The sequence below is a fragment of the Chelon labrosus genome (genome assembly GCF_963514085.1).
Source record: "Chelon labrosus genome assembly, chromosome: 15".
Taxonomy (NCBI): Eukaryota; Metazoa; Chordata; class Actinopteri; order Mugiliformes; family Mugilidae; genus Chelon; species Chelon labrosus.
The window spans coordinates 28,148,805-28,176,713 of record NC_140348.1 but is presented as its reverse complement, the minus strand read 5'-3'; the positions used below and the strand labels follow the sequence as shown (position 1 = coordinate 28,176,713).

The window sequence follows — 27,909 nt, the reverse complement described above, 5'->3', positions numbered from 1 at the left end:
ATGAGCACCTACACCGTGACGCTGCCCGGCCCCGGCCCCTGGGGCTTCAGGCTGCAGGGGGGGAAGGACTTCAACATGCCGCTGACCATCTCCAGGGTAAGAAACTCCTTCACAACTACACTCTCTACTGTTCTGATTTCCTGAGTTTGGTTTAAAGACGTGTGTCTCTGTCTCCTGACGGCCCAGTCATTTACACAGAGACAGATTGTGTCTTAGGTTCAGACCTGATCTGGTCTCTAGAGTCCAGGTGTGAACACTGATCTGGTCTCTAGAGTCCAGGTTAAACAGGTCCAGGTGTGAACACTGATCTGGTCTCTAGAGTCCAGGTTAAACAGGTCCAGGTGTGAACACTGATCTGGTCTCTAGAGTCCAGGTTAAACAGGTCCAGGTGTGAACACTGATCTGGTCTCTAGTGTCCAGGTTAAACAGGTCCAGGTGTGAACACTGATCTGGTCTCTAGAGTCCAGGTTAATCAGGTCCAGGTGTGAACACTGATCTGGTCTCTAGAGTCCAGGTTAAACAGGTCCAGGTGTGAACACTGATCTGGTCTCTAGTGTCCAGGTTAAACAGGTCCAGGTGTGAACACTGATCTGGTGTCAGTCCACATGTGGAGCTGGTCTGGGACACATGTGACCTCCTTCCTTTGGTAGTGTGAACACACAATGAGTCCTGGGTCACATTAAAGACCACCTACTCAACAGGGCTGATCTGTGGAAGAGGAGTTTAACTCATTCATTCAACCACTAGTAGAATGATCACATGAATCAGTGATGTCTGTTCATTAGTAATGAGAGCCTTTTAAAAGATTCTGGTCTTGGAGCTGAGAACCAAACTAAGAATCAACTAATATCAATATTTACTTATTTATTGCTGGAGATCAATAAATATTACTGTGTGTGAAGTCATGATGAACACCATGAAAAAGCTGTTCTTGGTTCTGAAACAGCAGTAGAGATCCATTAGAGACAGCAGCTGTTAAAATATTCTACTGAGTGTGAAACTGAGATCAGATCTCAAGTTCTGGCTGAAGATGCATTTGTTAACTCCAGGTCTGAACACAGGTACTTAAAGATGGCCGCCTGTGATTGTGTTGCCCAGGTCAGATCAGGTCTGAACGCCTCGTGTCCTGTCGTCACTCTTCGGTTTACAACAGAAATGAGTTAGGACGACAAGAGAAGAAACAAATGAACATTTAAAAACACAAGAAAACTAGATTTTAGCAACGTGAAGCCGGTTCTTTTCTGCGGCTGCTTTTGGAAACGAGCTGTGATTTGTGCGGCGGCGAGAGCTGCCGAAAGCAGAGCCGAGGCCTAAAAGTGGAGCTGGTGTTGGTTTCAGGGGCTCGTCTCTCTGAATAGACAGAGAAAGAACCGTCCCCGCTGTCGAATCTGCCCGTTGAGATGCTGACTCCTCGACCTCTGACCTTCGACCCTGGAGTTTGGTGGTTTAGGAACTGAAGTGTTCAGAGATCCATGACCAGAGCTCTGTGAGTCGCTGTCCACCTTTCTCTCCAGGTGGGGGACGTTGAGGCTGATTCCAGGCTACGATTGGTGGACTTTAAACCAATAAAGTTGAATATTATCAGAAGGTTGTTTTGACTTGAAACTGAGGACCTTAAAGAGACGGTCTTCTGCTCTGGATTATTTCTTTGGGTGTGTTTTAATTTGATCATTTGAGGCTTATTAAGTCTGGATTGTTTAGACTGACTGGACCAGAATCAGTTCCCAACAGAGAGAGTCCAGACCAGTCTGGTTTCCAAGCTAATGATGTCCATCTTCATGTACAGTGTACGGGCTGGAAGCTGAGATCAGATATAGAATTTAAAACTTCATTTGACTATGAGGCACTGCTGGGATTTGAACCCAGGACCTCCTGTTTATTAGACAGGTGCTTTGACCAGCTAAGCCACAGCCCCTCTCAGATGTTGCTCCTTGATGGCAACATGTCTCCAGTTCCTCCTATTGTACAAAAATGAAGCCAAACTGTTGCTGAAACAGGCGCTGCATCTTGGTTTTCGACCCAGAGGACGTTTCTCAAGCATGATCTCAAACTTCAGACTTGGAGGACATGAGGACATGGTACAGTCATTCTGTATTTAAAAGTCCATCACCACATTAAGCCCCACCTATGTGATCTGATTGGCCCGTCAGATCTTAGCTGGACCAGGATCAGTTCCAACAGAGACACTCCAGACCAGTCTGGTTTCGTAGGTACAGAGATGTGTTTGTTATCCTCTTTAACGTAAAGGCACTGCTGGGATTTGAACCCAGGATCTCCTGTTTACTAGACAGGTGCTTTGACCAACTAAGCCACAGCGCCTGACTGTTAGCTAGTTTATGACGCATGCTGATGTGTCTCCACCTCCTCTTGTACAAAAGTGAAAACCAAACAGTAATGGTTGTAGATGTCCAGGGAGCAGGTTACACCTCCAGCTTGAAGCCAGCACCATGTTCACAGATCTAGCGACATGTCTGTCTGTTCAAAATGTCCTCAATAACATAAAGGCACTGCTGGGATTTGAACCCAGGATCTCCTGTTTACAAGACAGGTGCTTTGACCAACTAAGCCACAGCGCCTGGCTGTTAATGCACCGTTCTGATGGTAAAAGTAAAACAGAAAGATACAGGAACAGTTCCAGATGTTGTGGTGACAGCAGTAGTACTTGAACTTTCTGAACCAATGCTACTGTCATCTTAGCTTTTTACATATCTAGCTACCAAGATGTGTTTGTTCTAAATGTCCTCAGTGATATAAAGGCGTGTCAATACCAAGTATGTGAACTTCAGACTTGTGTACTTGGTAGCTTGGACTTGGAGGATGTTGGTCCAGTCATTCTCGTCCATCACCACATAAAACCCGCCCAAAAGATTTGAATATGTTGCTGCTTTTATTTATCTTGGACATCATCACATTCTACCGTTGTGAACATTATAGAATCCATAGAATTATGTGTTTGTTATCTATAGTACCACCACTAGGTGGAGCCAAACGAACATGTATGGAAATGAAGCACAGGGCTCAGATTCTGTCAGGCAAGTTACCATATGGTGGATAGCTGATGGAGAATCGTGTAGATATCTCTCAGATGACTATTGTGTATGACTACTGTTACTCTTCTGTCCATCACCATCACCACATTAAGCCCCTCCTACACAATCTGATTGGCCCAGCAGATCTTTTTTGAGTAGAATTCCCTTATAAACTTTCCTCCAGATAATATTTTGTGTATTCTGATAGGGAAGTTGCTGTAGCTTCCAGACTACGACGTATATAGAAGAATCGTTTCTAGGATCCATCTTTGGACAGGGATATTTTTTGTCCCTGGGTTTTGCCTCTCAGGCTGAGTGATGGAAGTTTCCAAAAATAAGACAATGGAGAGTTTAGAGGAGCTTCTGTTTGTGTCAGTGACTGATCAGGACTTTAATCCCTAGAGCTCAGCCTGCAGACTCCATCCAGCCCTGCATCCTCCTTAAAAATGAAATGTCAGGATTTTCTTTCATTTAGATCTGTCTCGTGTGATGCTGGTGACATGACTTTAAATGAACGACTCAGGTTTGATGTTGTTGTTCTGCAGACTGTAAACTGTCACGCTGACATACCCAACCACAGATAACGGCACTGTGAGCTTTGTTTGAGCTCCATCTCTGGGTCTACGCTGCCTTCTCTGGTACCGACGGTTTTCCCATCATCCCTCTGGGCTCTGATGTGAAGGCTCGGAGCAGCCGGTTCAGGGAGCGGTGAGGAAGACGTGGGATTAGAACCGATCTGCTGCTCATGGCTGGAGGGAGATCAGAGGAGTTTGTTTGTCTAATTCTTCTTATTTCGAGGCCTGATGTCTGTTGTTGTTCTGAGCTGAAGTGGAGCCAGCGTGGATTAATCCGCTGCTGAAAATAGTCCCGATAAAATCCACTGAGCTTTCAGTGAGCTGTCGTTCATTTACTCTGGATTGTAGAGGACTTTACGGGGTTAACTGGAATACTGCGGCTTATCATTTTTCAAACACCTTGAGCTCCAAAGTAGAAAATCTAGAACTAAAAGAGAAAAGATGTGAAAACTGAAGCCTTTCAGACACTGGCTCTCTGTCCTGCTCTGACTCGTCTGAATATATTTAGATGAAGAAGAGCGAGTGGAGACTAGTGATCCGTCTTCTCTAACACTGGAGACCTCCCAGCCTCTCAGCAGGGATTAGTCTGAGGTCAGGTCCAGGAGTCTGGGATGGTTTGAGGCTCTGAAACCATCCGACCAAATAAACTGCAGCCACTGATTTAGTTTCATGGTGCTGAACGTGGGCAGCAGTCCCAGACGAATTCAAGTCTAAACTCTTCAGTTAAAAAACTCAAATGACACAAAAAATACATAAAGAGAGAATGTTGAGATCTGTGAATGAATAAACTTTTATAAAAGGTTGTAGACTCTACATGTTTTACTGCTAACGTCTTTATTTAAGACTTATCTTCTAGTTCCTCTGATTGATCTGAGCCACTGGGTAACCATGGTAACGTGTGTGGATGTTCATTACTAAGTGCAGGAATTTTAACTGAAGAGTCCAAAGACAAAAGACAGACTGTCTGTTAGACTGTGTCTCTCTGTAGTAGTTGTGTCCCTGTAGAGACGACCTGTCCTCTCGTTAACGCTAAAGGACGACCAGCTGAAGACGCCTGTAGTTCAACAGGATGATCAATCAGATCCACAGAGCGTCTCCATCTCTGTCCTCCGTCTCCAGTCCAGCGATGTGTCCTGAAGTCCAGAGCCAGTGTTATATCAGAGACGTGTGCAGGTCTTATTTTGGATTCCCGGATGTGAAAGCGTTTGGGATCCCCTGATGAGAACGAGCGCTGACTCAGCTCAAGGTGTTACAGCTGGAGTCTGGTTACCGGCGGCTCGGCTTTCACACAGACTGTAAAACTTTATTACTCACTCAGCTGTCGGACAGAAGATCTCATCGTACGTCACAGTTCAGCATCAAACCTGTGGAGCAGCAGAGACGAGATGGACTACAAACCCCACGCTGATTGAAAGAAAAGTGAAAAGAAAGGTTGAATTAGTCTGGACTCACGTCCTCCAGCTTAGCCTAGCCTTAGCCTTAGCCTTAGCGTTAGCGTTAGCCATAGCGTAGCCTTAGCCTTAGCCTTAGCCTTAGCCTAGCTTAGCCTTAGCCTTAGCCTTAGCCTTAGCCTAGCCAGTCTCAGAAACATTCTGGTTGTCTCTCTGGTTGTTGTGTCTCTGGTTGTTGTGTCTCTGGCTGTTGTGTCTCAGTGGTTGTTGTGTCTCTGTAGTTGTTGTGTCTCTGTGGTTGTTGTGTCTCAGTGGTTGTTGTGTCTATGTAGTTGTTGTCTCTCTAGTAGTTGTGTCTCTGGTTGTTGTTGTCTCTCTGGTTGTTGTGTCTCTAGTAGTTGTGTCTCTGGTTGTTGTGTCTCAGTGGTTGTTGTGTCTCTAGTAGTTGTGTCTCTAGTAGTTGTGTCTCTGGTTGTTGTGTCTCTGGTTGTTGTTTCTCTGTAGTTGTTGTGTCTCTGGTTGTTGTGTCTCTGTGGTTGTTGTGTCTCTGGTTGTTGTGTCTCTGTAGTTGTTGTGTCTCTGGTTGTTGTGTCTCTGGTTGTTGTGTCTATGTAGTTGTTGTGTCTCTGGTTGTTGTGTCTCTAGTAGTTGTGTCTCTGGTTGTTGTGTCTCTGGTTGTTGTGTCTCAGTGGTTGTTGTGTCTCTAGTAGTTGTGTCTCTAGTAGTTGTGTCTCTGGTTGTTGTGTCTCTGGTTGTTGTGTCTCTGTGGTTGTTGTTTCTCTGTAGTTGTTGTGTCTCTGGTTGTTGTGTCTCTGTGGTTGTTGTGTCTCTGGTTGTTGTGTCTCTGTGGTTGTTGTTTCTCTGTAGTTGTTGTGTCTCTGGTTGTTGTGTCTCTGTGGTTGTTGTGTCTCTGGTTGTTGTGTCTCTGTAGTTGTTGTGTCTCTGGTTGTTGTGTCTCTGGTTGTTGTGTCTATGTAGTTGTTGTGTCTCTGGTTGTTGTGTCTCTAGTAGTTGTGTCTCTGGTTGTTGTGTCTCAGTGGTTGTTGTGTATCTAGTTGTTGTGTCTCAGTGGTTGTTGTGTCTCTAGTTGTTGTGTCTCAGTGGTTGTTGTGTCTCTAGTAGTTGTGTCTCTGTGGTTGTTGTTTCTCTGGTTGTTGTCTCTCTGGTTGTTGTGTCTCTGTGGTTGTTGTTTCTCTGTGATTGTTTTTTCTCTGGTTGTTGTCTCTCTGGTTGTTGTCTCTCTGGTTGTTGTGTCTCTGTGGTTGTTGTTTCTCTGGTTGTTGTGTCTCTGTGGTTGTTGTTTCTCTGGTTGTTGTCTCTCTGGTTGTTGTCTCTCTGGTTGTTGTGTCTCTGTGGTTGTTGTGTCTCTGTGGTTGTTGTTTCTCTGTAGTTGTTGTGTCTCTGGTTGTTGTGTCTCTAGTAGTTGTGTCTCTGGTTGTTGTGTCTCTGGTTGTTGTGTCTCAGTGGTTGTTGTGTCTCTAGTTGTTGTGTCTCTGTCTTCAGCTGTAGAACGATTGAACTCAAAGGAGATGAACAATAACAACAACCAGCAGTGAACCCAGTGATCCAGATGAAGGTGATGTGAACTCTGGAGCCTCTGGTTCTTCCTGCAGCGTTTGCAGCAGCAGCTCCGTCTGCAGAGTGGCAGCGAGCGGCTGACGCTGCTGACAGCCACACGGCTGTTTTTAGCCTCTGGAGGTCTTATCAGTTTCCGTTCACATCTACTGTTACAGAACCTGTAACGGCTGTAACGTGTCTCTGTGTCTGATCGAGTCCAGAGTCACTCTGACGTCTGCTTTCACTGATGGTTTGGTAAAAGACTAGAGGTCAGGGCTGTTCTGTCCCTGTAATGAAGCTGGAGGTGGTGGATGAGGTGGAGGTGATGGAGGTGATGGAGGTGGTGGAGGGGGTGGATGAGGTGGAGGTGGTGGATGAGGTGGAGGTGGTGGAGGTGGTGGATGAGGTGGAGGTGGTGGAGGGGGTGGAGGGGGTGGAGGTGGTGGATGAGGTGGGTGAGGTGAGCAGCTTTGAAAGCTATGCTGTGTGACGTGGATGTGGGTCAGTGTGAAAGTAGGCCACTCTGCAGCGTGGACAGACCTCACATTGTTCAAGCTCAGTGAGCAGCGTCCTGATATGAGAACTCTGCTATAGTTTGAAATCAGCTGGAGTCAGAGAACCCAGAGAACACAGAGAACAACAGAGAACAACAGAGAACACAGAGAACACAGAGAACAACAGGAACCTGTGTGAACAGAGAGGCTCATCTCCTTTAGTCAAATGTTTTAAACTCTGTGGTGACATCATCACCATGAGACACTGCTGGGGTTTAAACCCATGTTCTCCTGTTTACTAGCCAGGTGCTTTGACCAACTAAGATACAGCGTCTCGCCTCCAGAACGTTCTGTGTGTTTACAAAGTTGAAGCCAAAATATTTTCTAGGAATAGAAGCGGCCATCTTGTCTCCAGTGGGTGGAGACATGGTATCAAGGCCACACCTCCTGCTTGATCTCTTTGTCGTAAAGCTGCTGCCATCTTGACTCTATACATAGCTAGCTTCATGCTAGCTTCATGCTAGCTAGTAAGACTGTGGTTCCAAGATGGCAGCAGCCACTTCCACCATTTTTGTTTTCCCATGCAGAGAGCTGTAAACCCTCCTGTTAACTAGACAGGTCTGTTGACCAACTAAGTCTGACTTCACTTCTTCCTTTTGTATAAAAGTCGTATAGAAGCCGAAAAATGACTGAAGTGGTTGCAGTTTTCCAGGGAGCAGGTTATTGTGGTGCCACACACATTACACCTCCTGTCTCAACATTTGTACGACCACCATCTGAGCTGTTTACATGTCAGAGGTCTGTCCTCTCTAACATAAAGGCACTGCTGGGATTTGAACCCAGGATCTCCTGTTTACTAGACAGGCGCTTTGACCAACTAAGCCACAGCGCCTCATGGCAGCACGTCTTAGTGGACGTGTTCAGTCAGAGAATTTTTCCTCTCTGTGCTGCGTTCAGATGTTTCATTTTAATAATGAACATTCATCAGTTTGGTTTGTTGGTAGCATGTAGCAGCGTCTGCTACTTGAACATAGAGAACAAAAACACATTAAAGCCTGTATCCACCAAACACGTCTCACTACAAATATATGAAGTGCAAGGTTTGTAAGAGCTGTTGAACTGTAAGAAATCAAGAATCATAGCACAAACTAGCAGGAAGGTCATCTTATAATAAAATGACTGTAGTGAAGAAAGACTCGTGGTCCATCTGTCTGTCACTGTCAGCGGACGCTAACAGCTCCAGAAACCAAAGTCAGAGTTTTAACCTTTATCACTATGTCTGGTCTTCTTCTTCTTCTTCTGCTGCTTCTCTGCAGGCTGCTGTTACTCTCCAAGCAGACAGGGGGCAGTGTTCAAACACATAATTAACAACATGGCGCCTAAATCTCTCCTTGTAGTGTGAAAGAAGAACTCAGTACTTATAGGAGCAGTTTAATGGGGTCAGGATCAGGTCCTAATTCAAAAACAAAAAACAAAAAATCTTAATCTGATTCTTCATTATGTTTCTTCCTCTTGATCTGAAAACTGCTGCATACATGTGAGTAAAGACGTACTGTAACCTTGAACTTGAATCTATGTTTTCACCGTTCTTTTAGCTTTTGACTGATACGCTAACCAGACACAGTTTGTCTATTTGAGACGAAGACTCGACTCAGGATTCTGCTCTCTCTGTATTTAACGTTTAAACTTTCTGCTGCTCCTCTTCCTCCTTCTTCTGGTCCAGAACATTTCCTCCTTTTTTTCCCGAACTACTACATTTGTCTTGTATCTCTCCCCCCGCCTCCTCCTGGTGTAAAGGTCAGAGGTCAGCGCTAAAATAGCTCCTGTGGATGGAAACCGACCGGCCGAAGGAACAGACGTGAAAACTCCAGAGTCATTACAGTGGGTGGATGGGGCAGGGCGGGGGCAGGGCGGGGGCTGTATGAACAGCTGTCTGGGTTTAGCAGGCGTCAACACTTGCGCTGTCATTGTGCTGGAGGCGCCAACAGAGGCCTCGAGGCAACGTAGCCTGACTGTAAGTGAAAGGTCACGAGTTGGAGCCGTGGTGGTGTCGAGGCATCCGGGTCCTGCAGCTCACGCTTCCAACATTATTCTGGCTTCACTCCTCAGTAGCTATGATGTCCTAGCCTGACGTAGCTATCTGGATTTAAATATGGGGCGTGTTTCAACTGATACAGGGAAAAAAATAATAACTTTGCCACAACTGGATAGTCCTCCAACCAATCAGACACATAGAGTTAAAAACTAATTGAACTGTTGTGAATGCATGTAACTCCCCAGGAAAATGAGTCATCAAGGCGTGTTACATATTGTTATAAAGACTAAATAGCCTCACTGTGTTTGTCTGTAGTACCACCATTAGCCCTCTAGATGGAGCCAAAGGACCATGTATTAAAGCACAGGGCTCAGATTCTATTAGGCACGTCACCATGTGGTGCATCGTTGGTGGAGAATCATGTGGATAGTTCTACAACAAATCAGTACAACAACATATGACAAATGACTTAACCGTTGTTAAATGTTCATCCTTTAAAGTTATTTCCTGTCAATATCTTTTTACAACAGACCCAATAGTTGACTCTAAACAGCTTGCTCTTCCTGATGGCAGCCATTTTGTTGCTCACTAGTTCAACTCCACGGCGCTCAGATAATGGGTATGACTGCTGTTACTCTTCTGTCCATCACCACATTAAGCCCCGCCCCCCAAACTATCTGATTGGCCCAGCAGATCTTTGCTGGAGCAGAATCAGTTCCCAACAGAGAGACTTCCAGGCTCATGTTCAGTTAGATCTCTTAAACTCTCAACATGGTCGAGAGACGCTACATCTCAGAAACTCCAAGGTTTATTTGTGTCATAATAACTCGTCTACATTCTCTGCTGAGGTGTAAGATGATCCAGCTAATTTGAGAACTGTTCACTTTCAGAGTGAATATGCCTTTAAATGATGCAGTCATGGCTTAAAACATTTAGACAACCATAGCACAGCATCTGACTGTTGCTAGTAAAGTAAAGTCTTCTTAGGCACTGCTGGGATTTGAACCCAGGATCTCCTGTTTACTAGACAGGTGCTTTGACCAACTAAGCCACAGCGCCTGGCTCAGCTTCCCTGACGTCTACCAACATGTCTTCAGTTAATCCTATTGTATAAAAGTGAAGCCAGAAACAGACGCTGCATAGTGTTCTGGTGACGTCAACGTTGTCATGTCTGGTTCCACCTTCTGCATCCAAGACAAAGACTGTATTTGAACATTACAGCTCCTCATATCCACCATCTGTTGCTCCTGATATCAAACTACTAGGAGTCCTCCTTGTAGTAGTGACGTTTATATCACACTAAGCATATAGACGCTATGTAAGGCCGGACCTGACAGATCTGAGAACTGATGCAAAAATAAGGCAGAAATGTTGAAGTTTAGACAATCAAGATGGCATCAGCAGCAACAAGTCCATGACCCTGGTTTAAAGGGTCACCAGGACATGGAGACAGTGTCCTTGAGGTTTGCTCCAGACTTTTACACGGCGACATTTAACGTATGTGGATCACAACCAAGTATCTCAGAATGTGTTCCTCGGACGTCATCAAGTACGTCACAGAATGTGACCTTTGCTCCAGGGTCTTAACTCATCAAGTCCAAACTTTTCATACTTGGTTTTGAGAAATGCCATCATGTTCTGTAGAGATTAACGTCTCTACAGAACATGATGGCAGCGCCCATTTCTGCCATGGTTTGGCTTCAGATTTGTAGAAAGGAAAGAAGTTGAGAGATGCTGATGTACGTCATCTAGCTGGATCTGAGAGGCGCTGTGGCTTAGCTGGTCAAAGCACCTGTCTAGTAAACAGGAGATCCTGGGTTCAAATCCCAGCAGTGCCTTCAAATCTTTAAGGATCTTTCATTGGGGACTGTTTGCTCCTGCAAAGATCTACCAACACCCTATTTTACTGAGGACACACCTGGAGGCAACTTGTTTGGTACAGCCAGGTATCCCAGAATGAATTTAACAGCTGCCATCAGTTCCTGTCCTCCAAGATCGTGCTTGTCAACTACACAAACTTTGGTAATTGATAAATAGTGATAGAGTTTAAAGGTCAGGTACAGAAGGGGAAGTAAATTAATTTATGTCTTTAGTCATTTAGAGGCATTGCTCAGTCTTTAGCTTATGAGCACTTCCTCCTACTCTACAGAAGTAAAGCCAAAGTCATGAGAAGTTACCTCTTACATCCTGAACCAACATTGTTTTCTTGACATTAGCGAAGGCACTGCTGGGATTTGAACCCAGGCTCTCCTGTTTACGAGACAGGTTCTCTGACCAACTAAGCCACAGCGCCTCCTAGTGTCTTGGTTTCATGTCCGTACAAATACCAACAGTCAGAAATTCATTTTTAGTTTCAAACCAACTGGTTGCATGGACTCATGGTCGTGTCATAATCACCACCCGTAGACCACCAGGGTGTGAATGAGGTCACCAGAACAAGATGGCCGCGTCCAGTTCAGGTGTCTTCACTTTTAGGACACGTTCATCTTTTTATCCGAAATCTGGAGGAACTAATCACAGATGTAGAGAAGAGTCACTCGCTGCCTCGTTAAATGTTTTCTCCTGACGCTGACCTTCTTCATCCTCATTATGTAACGTGTTGTTGAATGTGTGTCGCGTCCTCATCGAGTTGAAAGGTAACAGAGGATTTTCAGATTAATCAACATATGGATGAACTGTGTCCCCATCTGATTGATTAGTTCCTGGAAAACAATCTGTTTTATTCCAGCGTTTCACAACGAACAGTGAGGCGTTCACTGACCTGTCACATAGAAACACATAGAGATACACACATAGAGCTACACACCTAGAATGACAAACATAGAATGTGAAACCTAGAGCAGCCACGTCTCTGAGCTCTGACGCTCGTCCACAGATCTCTCCGGGCAGCAAGGCGGCGCAGGGTAACCTGATCCAGGGCGACGTCATCGTGGCCATCGATGGCGTCAGCACCGAGGGGATGACTCACCTGGAGGCTCAGAACAAGATCAAGATGGCCGCCTACAACCTGGCTCTGACCATGGCCAAGTAAGAACGGACTGACAGCACCTCACCAGACATCCACATCACACCGGTCACTGAGCAACAGAGGACGACCTCATGGTTACAGCCTGGCTTCTAGTTCTTCATCTTCTTCTTCTTCATCTTTCATATTTTTTAAGGTCACTGTGTGAGCGTTGGTTGAGTGTTTTTTTCCTGAGTGGAGGACGATCTGTGTAATAACTTCCTTCTATTACGTCGTGACCTCGTCCTCGTTCTTTTCTGAAGGAACTGAAGCTTGTTTAGTTTCTGTGACCCACATCCTGAGGACACAGGATGTTCGCTTTTTATTTCACACAACAAAACATTTAGAAGACAAGATGAACACGTTATATTCCTGTAGTGTTTCAGATGATGATTTCCTGTTAATCTATTTGTGGAGAACTTCATAATGTTTAATCCCAAATAGTCTTTAATTCATTTTTCATTTTTAATTCCTTCCATCCTGCAGGTCCAAGCGTCCCATTCCGATGCCGGTACCCAGAATGGACGCAGTGATTCCCATGATCCCTCACCAGCAGGTAACTCCACCCATAATGCATTTCTGCTGCTGTGCTCAGCTCTACCCTGGATACTACAACAGAACACATTAACGTTTATAGTGATCATTTTAGTCCAAAACGTTCATATTCTCACTGTTTATATTTTTGTCCTCGTGTCCCTTTAAGTTCTACGATAAATAAATTATTTATTTAATCTGTCCTTATTTAGAGAGAAACCTTTAAATTTAGGAGAAAAAGGGAAACTAACGACAGGACGGAGATCAAACAATAAATCAGATCTTAACATGTGAGAGTCTTTCCATCTTGTTCCAACATCTGGATCATGTCTCCAAGTCAACCAGCAGCTGTTGATGGTTCTGATCTAGCCGTAGGTAGAGATCTATTAGAGACAGCAGCAAAAAGGATAAATGATCAATAAATGAATGATATAAGGAGACCAGATTAAATATCAGCTCTGATGTTTCACCAATAGACAATTTATTAAGAACTTAAATGATGAATAAATCACTGAATACGTGCGACGGTCACAATGAAACCATCCAGCTGATTTAAATAATAAATAATAAATGTAAATGATCTTAAACCTGAAAAGACCTGAAGGAACTGAATGAATGAATTAACACGTTTATATCTAATGAATCAGCTAATTAAGATACTTTGATAAGACGCTTATAATAAATAAATACAATTTTAAAAAAAGTTGTGAAATGAATTTCTATAGTAGATGAAAAATAAAATATATAAAAAAATGTTTTAATAATAAGATGATATTCATTCATTCATTCATTCATCTTCTGTACCTGCTTATTCCTGTTAAGGGTCGCGGGGGTCTGCTGGAGCCTATCCCAGCTGTCTAATAAGATATTACCTAGAGTTAAATTTTACAGGCTTGTTTCTCAGACTTATTGATTAGACGCTCCCTCCCCTTCCTGTCTCCTCCTCCCCCGCCTCCCCTGACTCCCCCGCCTCAGTCGGTGCAGGTAAACGGCCGGCCTGCGGCCTGCAGTACCTCCTCTGGGCCTGTAGAGGCAGACTCTCCTGGGAGGAGGGCAGCGTCGGTCAGCCCCGCCCAGAGGAGGCAGTATAACTCCCCCATCGGCCTGTACTCAGAGGAGACTCTGAGGGAGATGGCAGCGGTTCAGACGGGCCGGCCTGCGGGGTACGTAGCGACCGAGCGGGGCAGGAGGCGTGGCCTAAAATGACCCAATCACAGCCTGAAAACATTAAATAACAGCAGAGAAGAAGAGTCTGTCAGAACGTTCAGTAAAAACCAAAATAAAAATAATAAATGACGACAAAATAAAAGATTTAGTTCATGTGTTGCTATGACGACGTTTGACCATGGAGACCAAATCAAATGACGCGATCAGATACGTGTGTTCACATCAGAACATCAACCACTGGAGAGGAGCATCACATCTACTGGAAATAGAACAAGAGAAGAAGAAGAAGAAGAAGAAGAAGAAGAAGAAGAAGGAAGAGATGGCAGTAGAGGAGGAGGAGGATTAAAAGTGTCAGCTGATCTCTTAGAGTTCCTCCTCATTTGTCCAACGTCTTGACTTCAGTCGTAAACCTTCTAACACGAACATTAACATTGTTATGACGTCATGTGTTGAAACAAACGCGTCTCATTGGTCGATGCAGACCTGATTGACAGTCGGTCATAATCTAGAGTCCCTCTTCGCTCACAGCTCTGGATCCTGGATCCTGACCTCGTCCCTGACCTCTGACCTTTCTGTGTTCCCTCTCTGAAGCCTGCAGGACGCTGAGCGGCTGGTTTAACGTCCTCCAGTGTGTTTTCTGATCATCTAATCTCTTTCTTCTCTGTGTCTCTCCCTCTGTTCTCTCTCTCTCTCTCTGTTCTCTCTCTCTCGTCTCTTTGCTGTCGGCCCAACAAGGTTTTCTCCCCCGCTGCTCCCAAGTTAGTATCCTCTCCCTGTGAATGCTTCTCTGTTGTGTCTGCTGCTGTTTGCTGGTTGAAGGCATGGTGTGGTTCTCCAGCTGCTTTCAGTCGTTGGGATGAAGTCGTCATCAATAACCGAGAAATGAAACCATCAAAGACTGATGGATGTTTATTTGATTCATTTACTAATGCAGTTTGAATCCTGACGAGTGGTTGTGAAGCTCAGCGTGGCGTCTACGCCCGACTCCACCCACCTCCCAGCTGATTCAATAGTTCAAAAATACTGCAAAATATTTTGTTGGAAAACAATACAGAACATTTAAGTGAGGATATTTAACATGGAGGTCTATGGGGTCTACTGACTCACTGGTGGAGCCGTTAAAGGAACTACAGTTGGTGGAACTTCGGTTTTGGTTGGGAACTAAATAGCTGCTCATTTTAATGAAGTTATGGACGTTATGCAAATCCTACCATGTTCTGGTAGAAAAAATATTTAACATGGAGGCGCTGTTAGAGCCTCTAGTGGACATTAGACTTGAAGTTTCAGCCTGAGGTTTCTGGTTGGGTGGTGAAAGCACTGCCCCAGGGAGAACCAGGTCGTCGGTTTTAATCCTGGATGAGCCCTCGTTTATGCTACGAGCTGACTGGAGGGCTGCAGCATAAACTGGAGACCAGAGATTAGTTTCTTCTCAGGTTTGGTTCGGTAGACTGATGAAGACCTCCTCAGACCTCTTCAGTTGAGGCAAACGATCTCCAAAGTAGTTTTGATAAATGAATCGACTCAGTTTTTGTTCAGGAGCGTGACGATGGAGATACAGATGCTTTTCCTCCCCAGAGACTTTAATGTTAATTTAATGGATTAAACTAAAGACAAAGGCGTCTCCAGTTAGAGCTGCTCGGTGTTTGTCGGTTCATGAATGAACTGCTGCTCTGATACGATCGCTCTCGTCTGCTGACATTTGTGTCGTGACAGTAAAGGTCGGCGTTTGACGGATTCTCCTGCTGCTCTGACATTTCACGGTGAAGCATGAGGTTTAATTAATGCAGATCAGACCTCGTCGTCTCTAACTCAACGTCTTGTCTTGGTTTGAACTTAATGTGTCTGTGATGAAATGTTGATTCAAGCAGAAATACACAAAGGTTGAGGCTGTGAGTGACTGGAGAACATTAGAAAATAAATCTGAAATGAAAAAACAGAAACGTATCTATTACAGAAGACCAAGAGAACAACGACATAGATCAGGACGTGAACACTCTTCATCTACACAGCAGACATGTTTAGTCACTGATCTAGGTTCTTCTAACTGACCTTCTTCTTCTACTTCTTTTCTGTAGTCTTCGATTTTTGGCAGCTTTGACAAAGACAACCAGAATTAAAACTGAAGAAGTTTTGATGCTACAGGGATGTAGTTGTAGTTGATGGCAAACCTAAAACCAATAACTACTAAAGATCAGGAAATCACAACTGTAAATAATCACAGTTAAAACACATCCACAGGAATAATTAGTTATAAGACGTTCACGGCCTGAAAAGAAAAGTGGCACAAGATCTTTTATCTCTTTTCGGTCGTAGCCTGGTTTACTTTCATATTTACTATCATAGCCCCGAGAAAAGTCATTTTATCTGGAATAAAAACCAATGAAAATGTTTATGTTGAAAAACAAAATATTTGTAACATAAGCAAAAACCAACAGGAGCATAGAAGAAGACTTTAATAAGAAACAAAAAGGGACCGAGACCGGAGCCCTGTGGGACGCCAGCCTCTGCTTTCTGTCATGTTGTGTTTTCTGAAGACAGGAACATTTTTCTGGAAACATTAAATAGTTGCATGACCTGTTGAATGTCAGCGTAGGATGTTAATGTCCTGGTCGCCTGTTTGCTGTGAACGTGACTCGTCTGGATGTTTCTTCTTCTTTATTAACACAAACCCATGAACTCCACCTCCCGCCGTATTGTTTCCACCTTCACATCCATCCCTCCCCTCCTCTCCCCCCTCACTCCTTCCCTCTTCACCTTTTTACCACGGTACCCGTCCACCCCGACAGCGCCGGCTTCAACCCCGCCGTGCTGAAGGACACCGCCATCTCCACCCACAAGCCCCTAGAGGTGAAGGGCCCCTGCGGGAAGGCCACCATCATCCACGCCCAGTACAACACTCCCATCAGCATGTACTCGCAGGACGCCATCATGGACGCCATCGCAGGACAGGCTCAGACCAAAGGACACGACGGCGGGTAAGAACACCACCACCACTAGCACCACCTCCCTCTCCTTTCTAATCGCCACCTCCTCCCCTGCTGTCTTCCTTTTAGTCCTTTTGTCCTCTTCTGTCGTGCATCCAGTTCTCAACTTTCTTTCACCTTCTTAGTGTTCAGCCTCTCTCCAACATGTCCGCTAGAAATTACATTTCAAAGAAGAGTTGCTTGGAATCTTCTGTCATTGTCTCCACCTATTGTTGTAGAGATTCAGAGAAGATGAAAAGAAAGAAGAAAATGAATCAGAAATATATAATATTGTCTTTTTCTGAGTTTTGTTGTCTTGAATCTCTGCAACAAAGGAGGACTCAACATGACCCTGAGAGTCTGTGACAATACTCACATCATGATTTCCAAAAACAAAACTAAAACAAAGGCAGCAGACATGTTGAGGTTTCTTTGAGACGTTTCATTTCTTCAGTTCTTAACTCCAACACCTGATGAACCTGCTGTGATGTCTCTAAAAGCTCAGAAGTTAAACCTTTAAAAACAACTGTCCAAGTGTATTTTATTCAAAAGTGACTGTTTGTTACTAATTTTATGATCTGATCTGAAACTAGAGAAACTTCTCTTTCCATTGATACCAAGCATCACATAGCCGGAGCTAACCAGCTAGCCTCAGCTAAAAGAGAAAACACTCAGACAAACTTTTTATTACTCAGTCATCATGTCAGTTTCTTCTTCTGTCTCAATATTTCATCAAATCCAAAAACAACTGACAACAAATGTAACTGATCTAGTTTTATTATCTTCTGTCCTTTAGAGTCTATCCACATGATTCTACATCAACTATGAACCACATGGTGACTGGACTGATAGAATCTGAGCCCACACCCAATGAGTCCATTGACTGAGACCTTTTCACTGATACGTAGCATGCCTTGGTGACTGGTTTCTCTTATTTTTATGGATTCTATAATGTGCACAATTGAACGAAACTTTAATCACATTATCTCAGTAATGAATCCTACCCATCCACTCCTCCTTTTACATTCTTCTTCTCCTGCCTCATGCTCTTCGTCGTCAGTTCTTTGTGATTCTGCTGGTTTTTAGATTAACGCTGGAATCTGTGGCGTCCAGGACTTCACGTTGTTTGTTGGCTGGGCTGGATATAGTTGCGTGTAGTTGGCTGATTTCTTCTTCTGTGGTTTCAAAGCAAGTTTAATCGGCTGAGTTAGCAGGTTTCCATTTTGTTCAGATTGTCTTCAGCTTCCAGTTTAATTCTACTCTTTAAATATTTTCTCCTCTTTGCATTTTTTCGTCAGTTTGTTGTCGGTTGCCTTCTTACCTGCCGGCTGGTTGGTGCATCTGGACTTTCTGAGGAATGTTGTTGTTCTGAGATGATAATCTTCCTCCTCTCTCCTCCACATGATCTATCTTCATATATGGCGATAAAGGTCCCGTGTTTTTATCTTTCTCCTCCTCTTCCTCCTCAACCTCCTCGTCCTCATCCTTTCATCAGTCATTTACCAGGAAACAGAAATAAAGAAACGTGGTTTGTAAAACGTTCATAAGGTAAAAAAAAAAAAAAGGACAACAAAGAGACACAAAACAAAAAATGAATAATAAAAACTGAATGTTCTGATCCATTTTCTTCTTCTTCTCTCTGTTTCAAAATAAAAACCAAAACTGAATCTTAAATATTTTATTCTATATTGAATCGTTTTACGGTCACGTCTCCCAGACTGCAAAAGTTGTGGTTCTCGTTAAATCTTCAGTCAGCTCCTCCTTTAGTTTCTTTGCTCCTGAAGGTGGAGCCTCAGTGAGTTCGGTTCTGACTGGGTGTGGTTGTTGGGACGGTGGCGCCCCCTGTCTGTGGTTGCAGTTCTGTCCCAGTGTTTGATCAGCTGGTAGACAGCTGCTCTCCGGTCTATCAGGCCGTGCAGAGCGCAGAGAACGACCTGGACCCGGCCGAGTGGAGCCGACGCAGCTCCAGCATGCAGTCCAAGACCTTCAGGGCCCTGGCCCACATGACTGGAACCGAGACCTGTAAGTTTCTTCTTCGTCTGTTTCATTTTATTTAACTTGGACGTAGCAGAAACTTTGAGCAGATCTATAGTTTGAAGCGTCTTTAACTCATTTGTTTGTAGATTTGTTGTTTCTCTGAAAAATGAACACATGAGACATAAATATTAGACTAAAGTGAGCCAATATTACATATCATGTCCTCCTTGTTTCCAGTATCTGCTGTGACCTCCTTGTAACTAAATGTTTCTGGTAACTGCTGATCAGTGGTCTACAGCAGCTTGGAGGAATTTTAGCCCATTCCTCAGAACAGAACCACTTCAGTTCTGAGATGTTGGTGGGTTTCCTCACATCAACTGCTTGCTTCAGGTCCTTCCACAACATTTCTATTGGATTAAGGTCAGGACTTTGACTTGGCCGTTCCTAAACATTCATCTTGTTCTTCTTTAACTGTTCTTTTGTAGAACCACTTGTGTTCTTGGTTCTCGTTGTCTTGCTGCATGACCCAGTTTCTCTTCACATTCAGCTCATGGACAGATGTCCTGACATTTTCTTTTAGAGTTCACTGGTAGAATTCACAATTCATTGGTCCATCAATGAGGACAAGCCGTCCTGGTCCAGATGCAGCAGAACAGGCCCAAACCAGGACATTAGCACCCCCATGTTTGATGGAGGGATGAGGTTCTGATGCTGGAATGATGCAGTGTTGGTTCATCTCATTTAAACCAAACTATTCTACTTTGGTCTCATCTGTCCACTAAACATTGTCCCAATAGTCTTCTGTCTTGTCCACATGATGTTTAGAAATGTTCTTCTTGGAGAGCAGTGTCTTTGTCCATCACACCATGGTTGTTCAGTGGATTCATCAACATTAACATCAGCCAATGAGAGAGAGGCCTTTAGCTGCTTAGAAGTTCCCCTGGGTTCCTTTGGGACCTCTCAGACTATTATGGAGTGATCTTTGTTGGTGGACCACTCCTGTGGAGGGGAACAGTCGTCTTCAATCTGTCTGACTGTGGATTATTTGTGGGTTCCAAACTCCTTAGAGATGGTTCTGGAACCTTTTCCAGCCTGATGAGCAACAACAACTCTTTCTCTGAGCTCCTCAGAAAGCTCCTTTGTCCACAAACATGTGTTGTGAAGATCAGACTGAGACAAATCCCTGATTTATTGAAACTAAACCAGGAACTGAACCACACCTGAGTCTCATTACATTGATGGAAACACTTCTGAACACATGGACTCTGATTGGATCCTAGAGGAGCTCCTCTCTGATATGTAATATTGGCTCACTTTAGTCTCATGTCTCTGGTTCATGTGTTCATTGGGTTCTCGTTCTCTTTGAGTAATTTTATAAAGACATGTAGAAAACTCTGAAGGATGAAAAACCTTTTTATGTCTGTTTTCTGTTCTTTTAATTTGAATCATCACTTTCTCTTGTCTCTGTTACAGTACCACAGCAGGAGGAGGAGGAGGCGTTGAGGAGGAGCAGGTAGGAAGTAGAGCTCCATCAAACAGCTCCTCACCTGTCCGCTCTCACCGGCCTCACCTCACCTCCCCTGCACCTCCTCAGACTAAAAACCAGACGTTAACCTCCTCACTCGCCTCCTGATTCAGATTAGAGTTGAACGTTTCCTGCAGACAGAGAGACTCTGAGTTCTGCAGCTGGACGTGGAAATATTAACGTGTTCCTCATCTTCCTCCAGCGACCTAAAATAAAACCTGAAGCATTTTTTTTTAAATGCTGCAGAGTGAGGAAATCAATCCTGGTGTATTTTCTTTAATTTAATTTTTTTCACAACACTCGGCTCAATTTCTCAAACTGAGACGCGTCGTCAAAACTAATTCCTTCGTCCAGAGCATCAGATAAAAACACGATCACTTCTCCTGTAAATTAATACAGAAGGCATCAGAGCTACTTTTGTGTTTCTTTGTTGACCTGCAACATTTACAGGGAGATTTAAAGTGAATTAAGCTGCTTCTGTGACAATGAAAAGAAAACAGCAACTTCTTTTATGAAATAAAGTTTCTGAGTAATCAAACAGCCTCAGAGACAGATGTGACCAGGGTTCCCCTCCTGCCATGACGTTCTATTAATAGAGCTGGAAATGATTGGTTAGAGAGCATCAGAGCATTTTGGGTTCTTGTAACCAAGGATCAGTAACAGGAAGTAGAAAGCTTGGAGCCATTTAGAACTCTCTGAGAGCTTTACAACAACATGTAGCATCTTAGCATTGATATGTAGCATCTTAGCACTGATATGTAGCAGCTTAGCATTGATATGTAGCAGCTTTGCATTGATATGTAGCATGCCTTGGTGACTGGTTTCCCTGGGGAGTTCCATGTGTGAACAACATGGAGGAAATCTCCATCTTCTTCTGGATTGTATAATGATCACAATGGTAGAATGTGATGATGTCCAGGATAAATAAAATGTCCAGAGGTTGAATTGTGTGTACGTTGCCTCCTGTAGTGGAATCAGGAGGATTTTGGAGCCAGATTCACTTTCAAGAGGTAAAAACCCAACGTGGAACACTTTGGGTTCTTTGGTTCTCCACATGTCCAGATGGAGAGTGGGCCTGGTTCTATTGTTACTAGAACCTTTGTGGTATTTCTCTAAACTCTTGGTCCAGTTCTAGTCAAGGGGTTGCTGAATGAGTTCAGAATGATATCATTGCTATCAGGGTGTTTTCTACGATCTGATCTAGAAGACATTTATCTGATTAAAGGCTGATTTTGACCTGCAGACGTCTTCACGGTTCGTTTTTAGGATTGATTTTAAGATTTTAATTTCCACATACAGATCACTGGATACTCTGACTTATCTCCCTGATCTCCTCCAATCACACGTATCGTTCAGATTGAAGCTTTTGCAGCTGCAGCCTCAGTTTACCTCTACACATTCAGCTCAGCCTGACACAGCCTGCTTTTAAACCTCTTCTTAGAACTCAATTAGAATTCTTTGGCATTTGATTCAGTTTTAACCTCTTCTTCTTCTTCTTCTTCTTCTTCCTCATTATTTTTGTGTTGACTGTGTGTTTCTATTTGTATGTTTTTGCTGCTGGTGTCTAGAAACAAACCTTTATTTTCTGGTCTTTTAAGTTAGAGAGTTAGATAAGTCAAAGGTTTGTTTCTAACAGGTTTCATCTTGTCGTCCTCCTCCAATCAGAGACACTTGTTCTACCACCATGTGACCAGTAGAGGGGAGCAGAGGAACGTTTTTATAAATCTTTAGAGCTGTCTTTGGAGCGCTTCGTTTGTTCTCCACAATCAGCAGCAAATGTTGTGTTGCTTTTTATTTCCTTGGTTTCTGTCGTTTCTGTTTCTCCAGCAGCTCGTCTGAAATCAGAGCAAACCTTTTAACCTCCCCCCTCCTCCCGTCTCGGCTCTGATGGATGGAGCTTTCTATTCTCTGTGCACTTATTAAATCATCCCTCCATTAAGCGCCATCGATCCCTGCTGCCTCCCCCGTCTGTTTGGACTCAAATACAGCCTTCCTCCTCCCCCATCTTCCCCCTAAAACCTCCCCCGTCCTCATCAGACTCCGTCCACCGCCGTCCGGTGACTCAATGTGAATCAATAAGAGCAGAGGTTGAGCTTTTATCCACCAATAAAGAGACTCTGTGGCTGAGAGAACAGATAGAAGTGGTTTGATGATCAGAATCCGTCCCAGACATGTTCCTTTAGAGCTCTGACGACGTTCTGCTGCAGGTTACACAATAACATGGTAAAAGAAAGAACTCAGGTTTAGTTCTACTGGTCCATGAGGATCATTATTATTCAGATGAACATTTACCATCATCTTTATTTTTCTAAGCGAGCAAACATTTGAATTAAAGTCCACAGAATTAAAAATGAACCTAGTATTTACTTTTAAAATTAACATGTTGGAGAAACAAGAAGTGAATCTGTTCTTCAGAAAATAGAGAAATGATCTCATTCCTGCAGGAGGTGACTTCACTTCTCGCGTCTGATTCTTTATTTTAGTTTCCTAACAATGAAAAAACCTCCTTCTTCTCTGAATGTTTTGTTCCTCATCAGACGTGACGCAAAATCTGTATTTTCTTTTTTCTAAAAGGATCTGAATATCCCCAAATGAATCGTTAGGTAGAAAATATGTTTGATCTTAAAAGAAAAAACTGAATCTACATTTAATCAACCTGAGCATCACGACAATAATGTTCTGTTTCTCCTTTTCACCGACCCCTACTGAGCGTGCTCCAACTTCCCTTCGTGACCCCGCCCCTCACAGATAACCAATCAGCTGTAAGCAGTAGCTAACCGTAGCTCTTCCTGTCTCCTGGTTTAAGTGATGAATCCAGTCTACTGCCACCTGCTGCTATGAAGAGTTATTTCCTCTCAGGTGAAGATGAACCAGCTGGTCGTTGGTTCTCGTCTTTGTGGTGCGTTCAAGTGCAGACACCGGAGACCATTGGGCTTCTTTGTTGTTCTTTGACGGCGGTTTGTTTGCGTCACCTTCTCTCTTTTAGCTCCATGTTTGGTCTCCACCAGCTCCTGAGGGAAAAATCTTCCTCTGCTTGAAAAAGGTTTAAATATTTTTGTAGCGACTCCCCAGTCGACCCTTGTTGGGTTTGGTTTTGTCTCTGCATTTAGTTTTAATCGTTGATATTTATAATAAGGGCGACTGTTTGGTCCAGACATGGTCAACCTTTGTTGTCGGTAGTTCTTTGATGTTTGTCGTGTCTGACCTGAAAACTAAAGTAAAACAAAGACATCTGGACTAGTTGTGTTTCTACATGTCTCATCCAGGTCTGGTACCAGAAACTGTCCAGGTTGGACTCAGTCGGTCTTTGTAGTTTACTTGACGTTGACGTCCAGGTGTCTCAGTCTGCGTTCGTCTCTGATAGTGAGTTCTTGTTGAAAGCAGAAACGTTCAGGACACCCTGAGAACCGACTTGTTTGGTGAAGCCAAGTATCCCAGAATGCATTTCATGCCAAACAAGCTGTTGTGTTTTCAGGCGCGTCCAAATAATGTCTGCTTGGAAATTAGACCTGAGGTGAGACATTACTGGAGATGAGGGGACAATATGTTGACGTTTGTCTGATGTCATGAAGATGTTTGGTAATTTACATCTGGATCTGACGTCACAGACTTAATTTGTCGCTGAGTGTTTGTTTGATTGGACTGGTTGACCCAGGACAGATGAATCTAAATCAAACAGCTGATCTGAGGTTGACTCTGCTGTCTCTACGCCTGCAGCCTGAAGCTACATCCAGGTTTTGGCCTCCAGCACTCAGCTGCTGTCTCCAGGTACAGAGTCCACCTGCTGCTTTAGTCCTTCACAGCACATAACCCTGGACTGCTGCAGCTCTGGACCATGTAACTGTTAACGACTTCATCACGTCTCAGTCACCGTCATCAGGCTGGATCTTTACTAACCACCTCCTGAACACTTCTACACCTCTGTGTCTAATGTTTCAGATGTTTGGTTTTGTGTCTCTTGTGTATTTGTGTCTCCACGCTAAGGTAAGATGGCTACTGCTCAGTAACCACTGTCACTGTCTTTCTGAAGGTTAGCATCTGGCTAGCAGTTTGCTTTCAGTCTGTAGGCTATGCTGAGCTAAGCTAACTGCATCCTGGCTCCTATTAAACATTCAGACGACGTCCATGTGATCATGAAAAAGCTTATTTCCCTAAATGTTTAACTGGTTTATGTTAGCTTCCATGCTAACTGCTGGGTGTAATCTTTCAGGTTAAAGGCTGCAGAGCCTTCACAGTGTTCACACTAACGTACGACGTGATAACAGTAACCAAATCATTTCTCCATCCCTCTCCAGTCAGTACACTCCACCTCCTGCCATGCATCAGGCTCCACAAGCCCCGCCCCCCCAGCACTACCAGCCAATGCCGCAGCAGTACCAACAAATCCCACAGCAGTATCAGCCAATCCCACAGCAGTATCAGCAGCCACCCACACAACAGGCCCCGCCCATTCAGCAGAGCTCTATTCAGATCCCTGTTGGCTCCGCCCCCCCTAAGGTGGTCAGCACGGCCTGCATTTACCCCTCACAGCCAGGTGAGGTCCTAGTTCTCCTTCTGTTCCTATATGTATCATATCGTAATGTAACGTATCTTATCTTGCCTTACCGTATCATACATGTCTAATCTTATCTTATTTTATGTATCATACATATCGTATCACACGTATCGTAAAGTAGCCTACGTATCTTATCGTATCACAGGCATTGTATCGTATCATACATATTGTATCACACATATTGTATCGTATCGTTATCGTATCGTATCGTATCATAATGTAATGTATCTTATCTTGTCTTAGCGAATCATAGGTATTGTATCGTAAAGTAGCCTATGTAAACTAGCGTATGTATCGTATCGTATTGTATCGTATCGTATCGTATCGTATCGTAATGTAATGTATCTTATCTTGTCTTAGCGTATCGTATCACACGTATCGTATCGTATCATGTCGTGTCGTGTCGTGTTGTATCGTATCGTGTCGTATCGTATCGTAATGTAATGTATCTTATCTTGTCTTAGCGTATCATACGTATCGTATCACACATATCGTATCGTATCGTATCGTAAAGTAGCCTATGTAAACTAGCCTACGTATCGTATCATATCGTGTCGTATCGTATCGTATCGTATCGTAAAATTAGTTTTAACCCCCTCAGTCTCGGCTCCAGTTCCAGCTCCTGTTCTGGCTCCGGCTCCAGCTCCGGTCCAACCCCAGCCCCGCCCCCCAGCTGCCGCCCCGGCCCCGCCTCCAGCTGCTCCTGCCTCTGGCAACCGACCCCCGTGGGTGACTGACAACAGCTTCGCTGATAAGTTCGACCCCAGCAAGACTACCACCACCACCATGAAGATACAGCCGCTGCCACAGGCGGCCCCTCCTCCACCAGCGTACCTCCCAAACCCCTCCCCCGCTGGACCGGCTGCTCCCAGCCCCGCCCCCATCACACCCAGCCCCGCCCCCTTCCTTCCTGTGGCGAGGGGTGTGGCTCAACGGGCGGAGAGGTTCGCTGCCAGCAGCCGTACACCTTTGTGTGGGGCCTGCAACAGCGTCATCAGGTAATACTTTAGGTCTTTAAACGTTTTAAAACCTCATTATTACTAATTATTACTTAACGGTTGTTGTTGTGTGCAGGGGCCCCTTCCTGGTGGCCCTCGGCCGGTCCTGGCATCCAGAGGAGTTCAACTGTCACTACTGCCACATGTCTCTGGCCGACGTTAGCTTCGTGGAGGAACAGAACAACGTTTACTGTGAGAACTGCTACGAGGAGTTCTTCGCCCCGACCTGCGCCCGCTGCAACACCAAGATCATGGGGGTGAGACTCTCCACCTGTCCACCTGTCCACCTGTCTATCTGTCTATCTGTCCACCTGTCTACCTGTCCACCTGTCTACCTGTCTACCTGTCCACCTGTACACTTGTTCACCTGTCTACCTGTCTACATGTCTACCTGTCCACCTGTCCACCTGTACACCTGTCCACTTGTCTACCTGTCCACCTGTCCACCTGTCTGCCTATACACCTGTCCACCTATCCACCTATTTACCTGTCTACCTGTCTACCTGTCCACCTGTCTACCTATACACCTGTCCACCTGTCCACTTATTTACCTGTCTACCTATACACCTGTCCACCTGTCCACCTATTTACCTGTCTACCTGTCCACCTGTCTACCTATACACCTGTCTACCTATTTACCTGTTCACCTGTCCACCTCTCCACCTGTCCACCTGTCCACCCGTCCACCTGTACACCTGTCCACCTGTACACCTGTTTACCTGTCTACCTATTTACCTGTTCACCTATCTATCATGTGTTTCAGGAAGTGATGCATGCTCTGCGGCAGACGTGGCACACCACTTGCTTCGTGTGCGCAGCGTGCGGTAAACCCTTTGGAAACAGCTTGTTCCACATGGAGGACGGAGAACCGTACTGCGAGAAAGGCACGGCTATGACTTTTATTTTGAAATGTTTTAGGTTTTTAATAAGAATGTTCCTTCAAGTCTAGAACATTACGTGACAACACATGTTTGGTCACGTCGTTTACCCTGGACTGAGACGTAGTTGGTAGTCTTTAGTTAGCAGGTCAGAGGTCAGAGGTCAGAGGTCAGAGGTCAGACACTAACACTGACCTCAAACCTTTGTTTCCATCAGATTACATCGCTCTGTTCAGCACCAAGTGTCACGGCTGCGACTTCCCGGTGGAAGCTGGAGATAAATTCATCGAGGCTCTGGGTCACACCTGGCACGACACCTGCTTCGTCTGCGCCGTAAGATTCAACAAAATGATCTAAACCCAGACGTAGAACGTTGTCTGTACTTCATCTCTGCCTCCTGTTGGTTCAGAACCATGAACAGATCAGACTCTGGTTTCTCTGCAGGTTTGCCACGTGAACCTCGAGGGTCAACCGTTCTACTCAAAGAAAGACAAACCTCTGTGCAAGAAGCACGCCCACGCCATCAACGTGTAGACGCTGCAGATCTGATCGCCACGACGACGACGATGACAACGTGTGAAAACGTTCTTTCTGCAGATGTTTCTTGTTTCTTGTTTTTTTTTTTTGGTGTATTCAGATTAATTTGAAATATGACGCTGCCTCATGAGTCTGCTTCTCTCCGTCGTACTGTAGGTTTGTTGTTTTATAACAGAATCTGTTTGTGTTCAGCTCAGAAACACAGGACTTGGTACGGAGTCCACGGAGTGCCACGAAATTTTAATTGAATTGAATTATACAAAATTATTATTTAATTATTTGGATTTTTGGATAAATTAAAATAAAAAATATGACTTATTTATTATTTATTGTAGTATTGTCTTTTACAAATTGATTATAAGCCGTAATTGCAGTGGCGCTCTGGTGACTCCATACAGTTGAACATGATATCTCATCTTGGTGCCTGTTTTTTTTTTTTTTTTTTTGTTTGAATGCTACCTTATTGTTTTTATTTCACTTTAACACTAAAAATAATGTTTGACTAAAAATCAGCAGAAAAAACAACAAAAAAACAACACAAGAACTGAAAGTGAAGCTCGACTTTTAGGTTTTAAAATCTGACTTCACGATGAAACCAATAATCGTGGATCTGAGTATTTGTTGACTTCTCAGAGTGTGTGATATTTATGGATGATTAGTTATTTCATAGAGAATGTTTCACGTCACAGG

The 27,909-nt window shown here is 44.2% G+C and overlaps 1 protein-coding gene across 1 annotated transcript; it reads left to right on the top strand.

Annotated features, from left to right (window-relative positions):
* Nucleotides 1–27,446, top strand: LOC311500681 (LIM domain-binding protein 3-like; the record flags this gene model as incomplete). The annotated part of the gene is made up of 14 exons (XM_084562228.1): nt 1–96; nt 11,957–12,108; nt 12,572–12,641; nt 13,595–13,782; nt 16,573–16,761; nt 18,608–18,771; nt 20,200–20,239; nt 23,969–24,019; nt 24,547–24,785; nt 25,408–25,804; nt 25,881–26,061; nt 26,568–26,688; nt 26,900–27,015; nt 27,127–27,446. 14 exons carry the CDS (start codon nt 1–3, stop codon nt 27,214–27,216), a joined length of 2,094 nt encoding a protein of 697 aa, XP_084418354.1. The 3' UTR covers nt 27,217–27,446.
* Nucleotides 27,447–27,909: the final 463 nt, after the last annotated feature.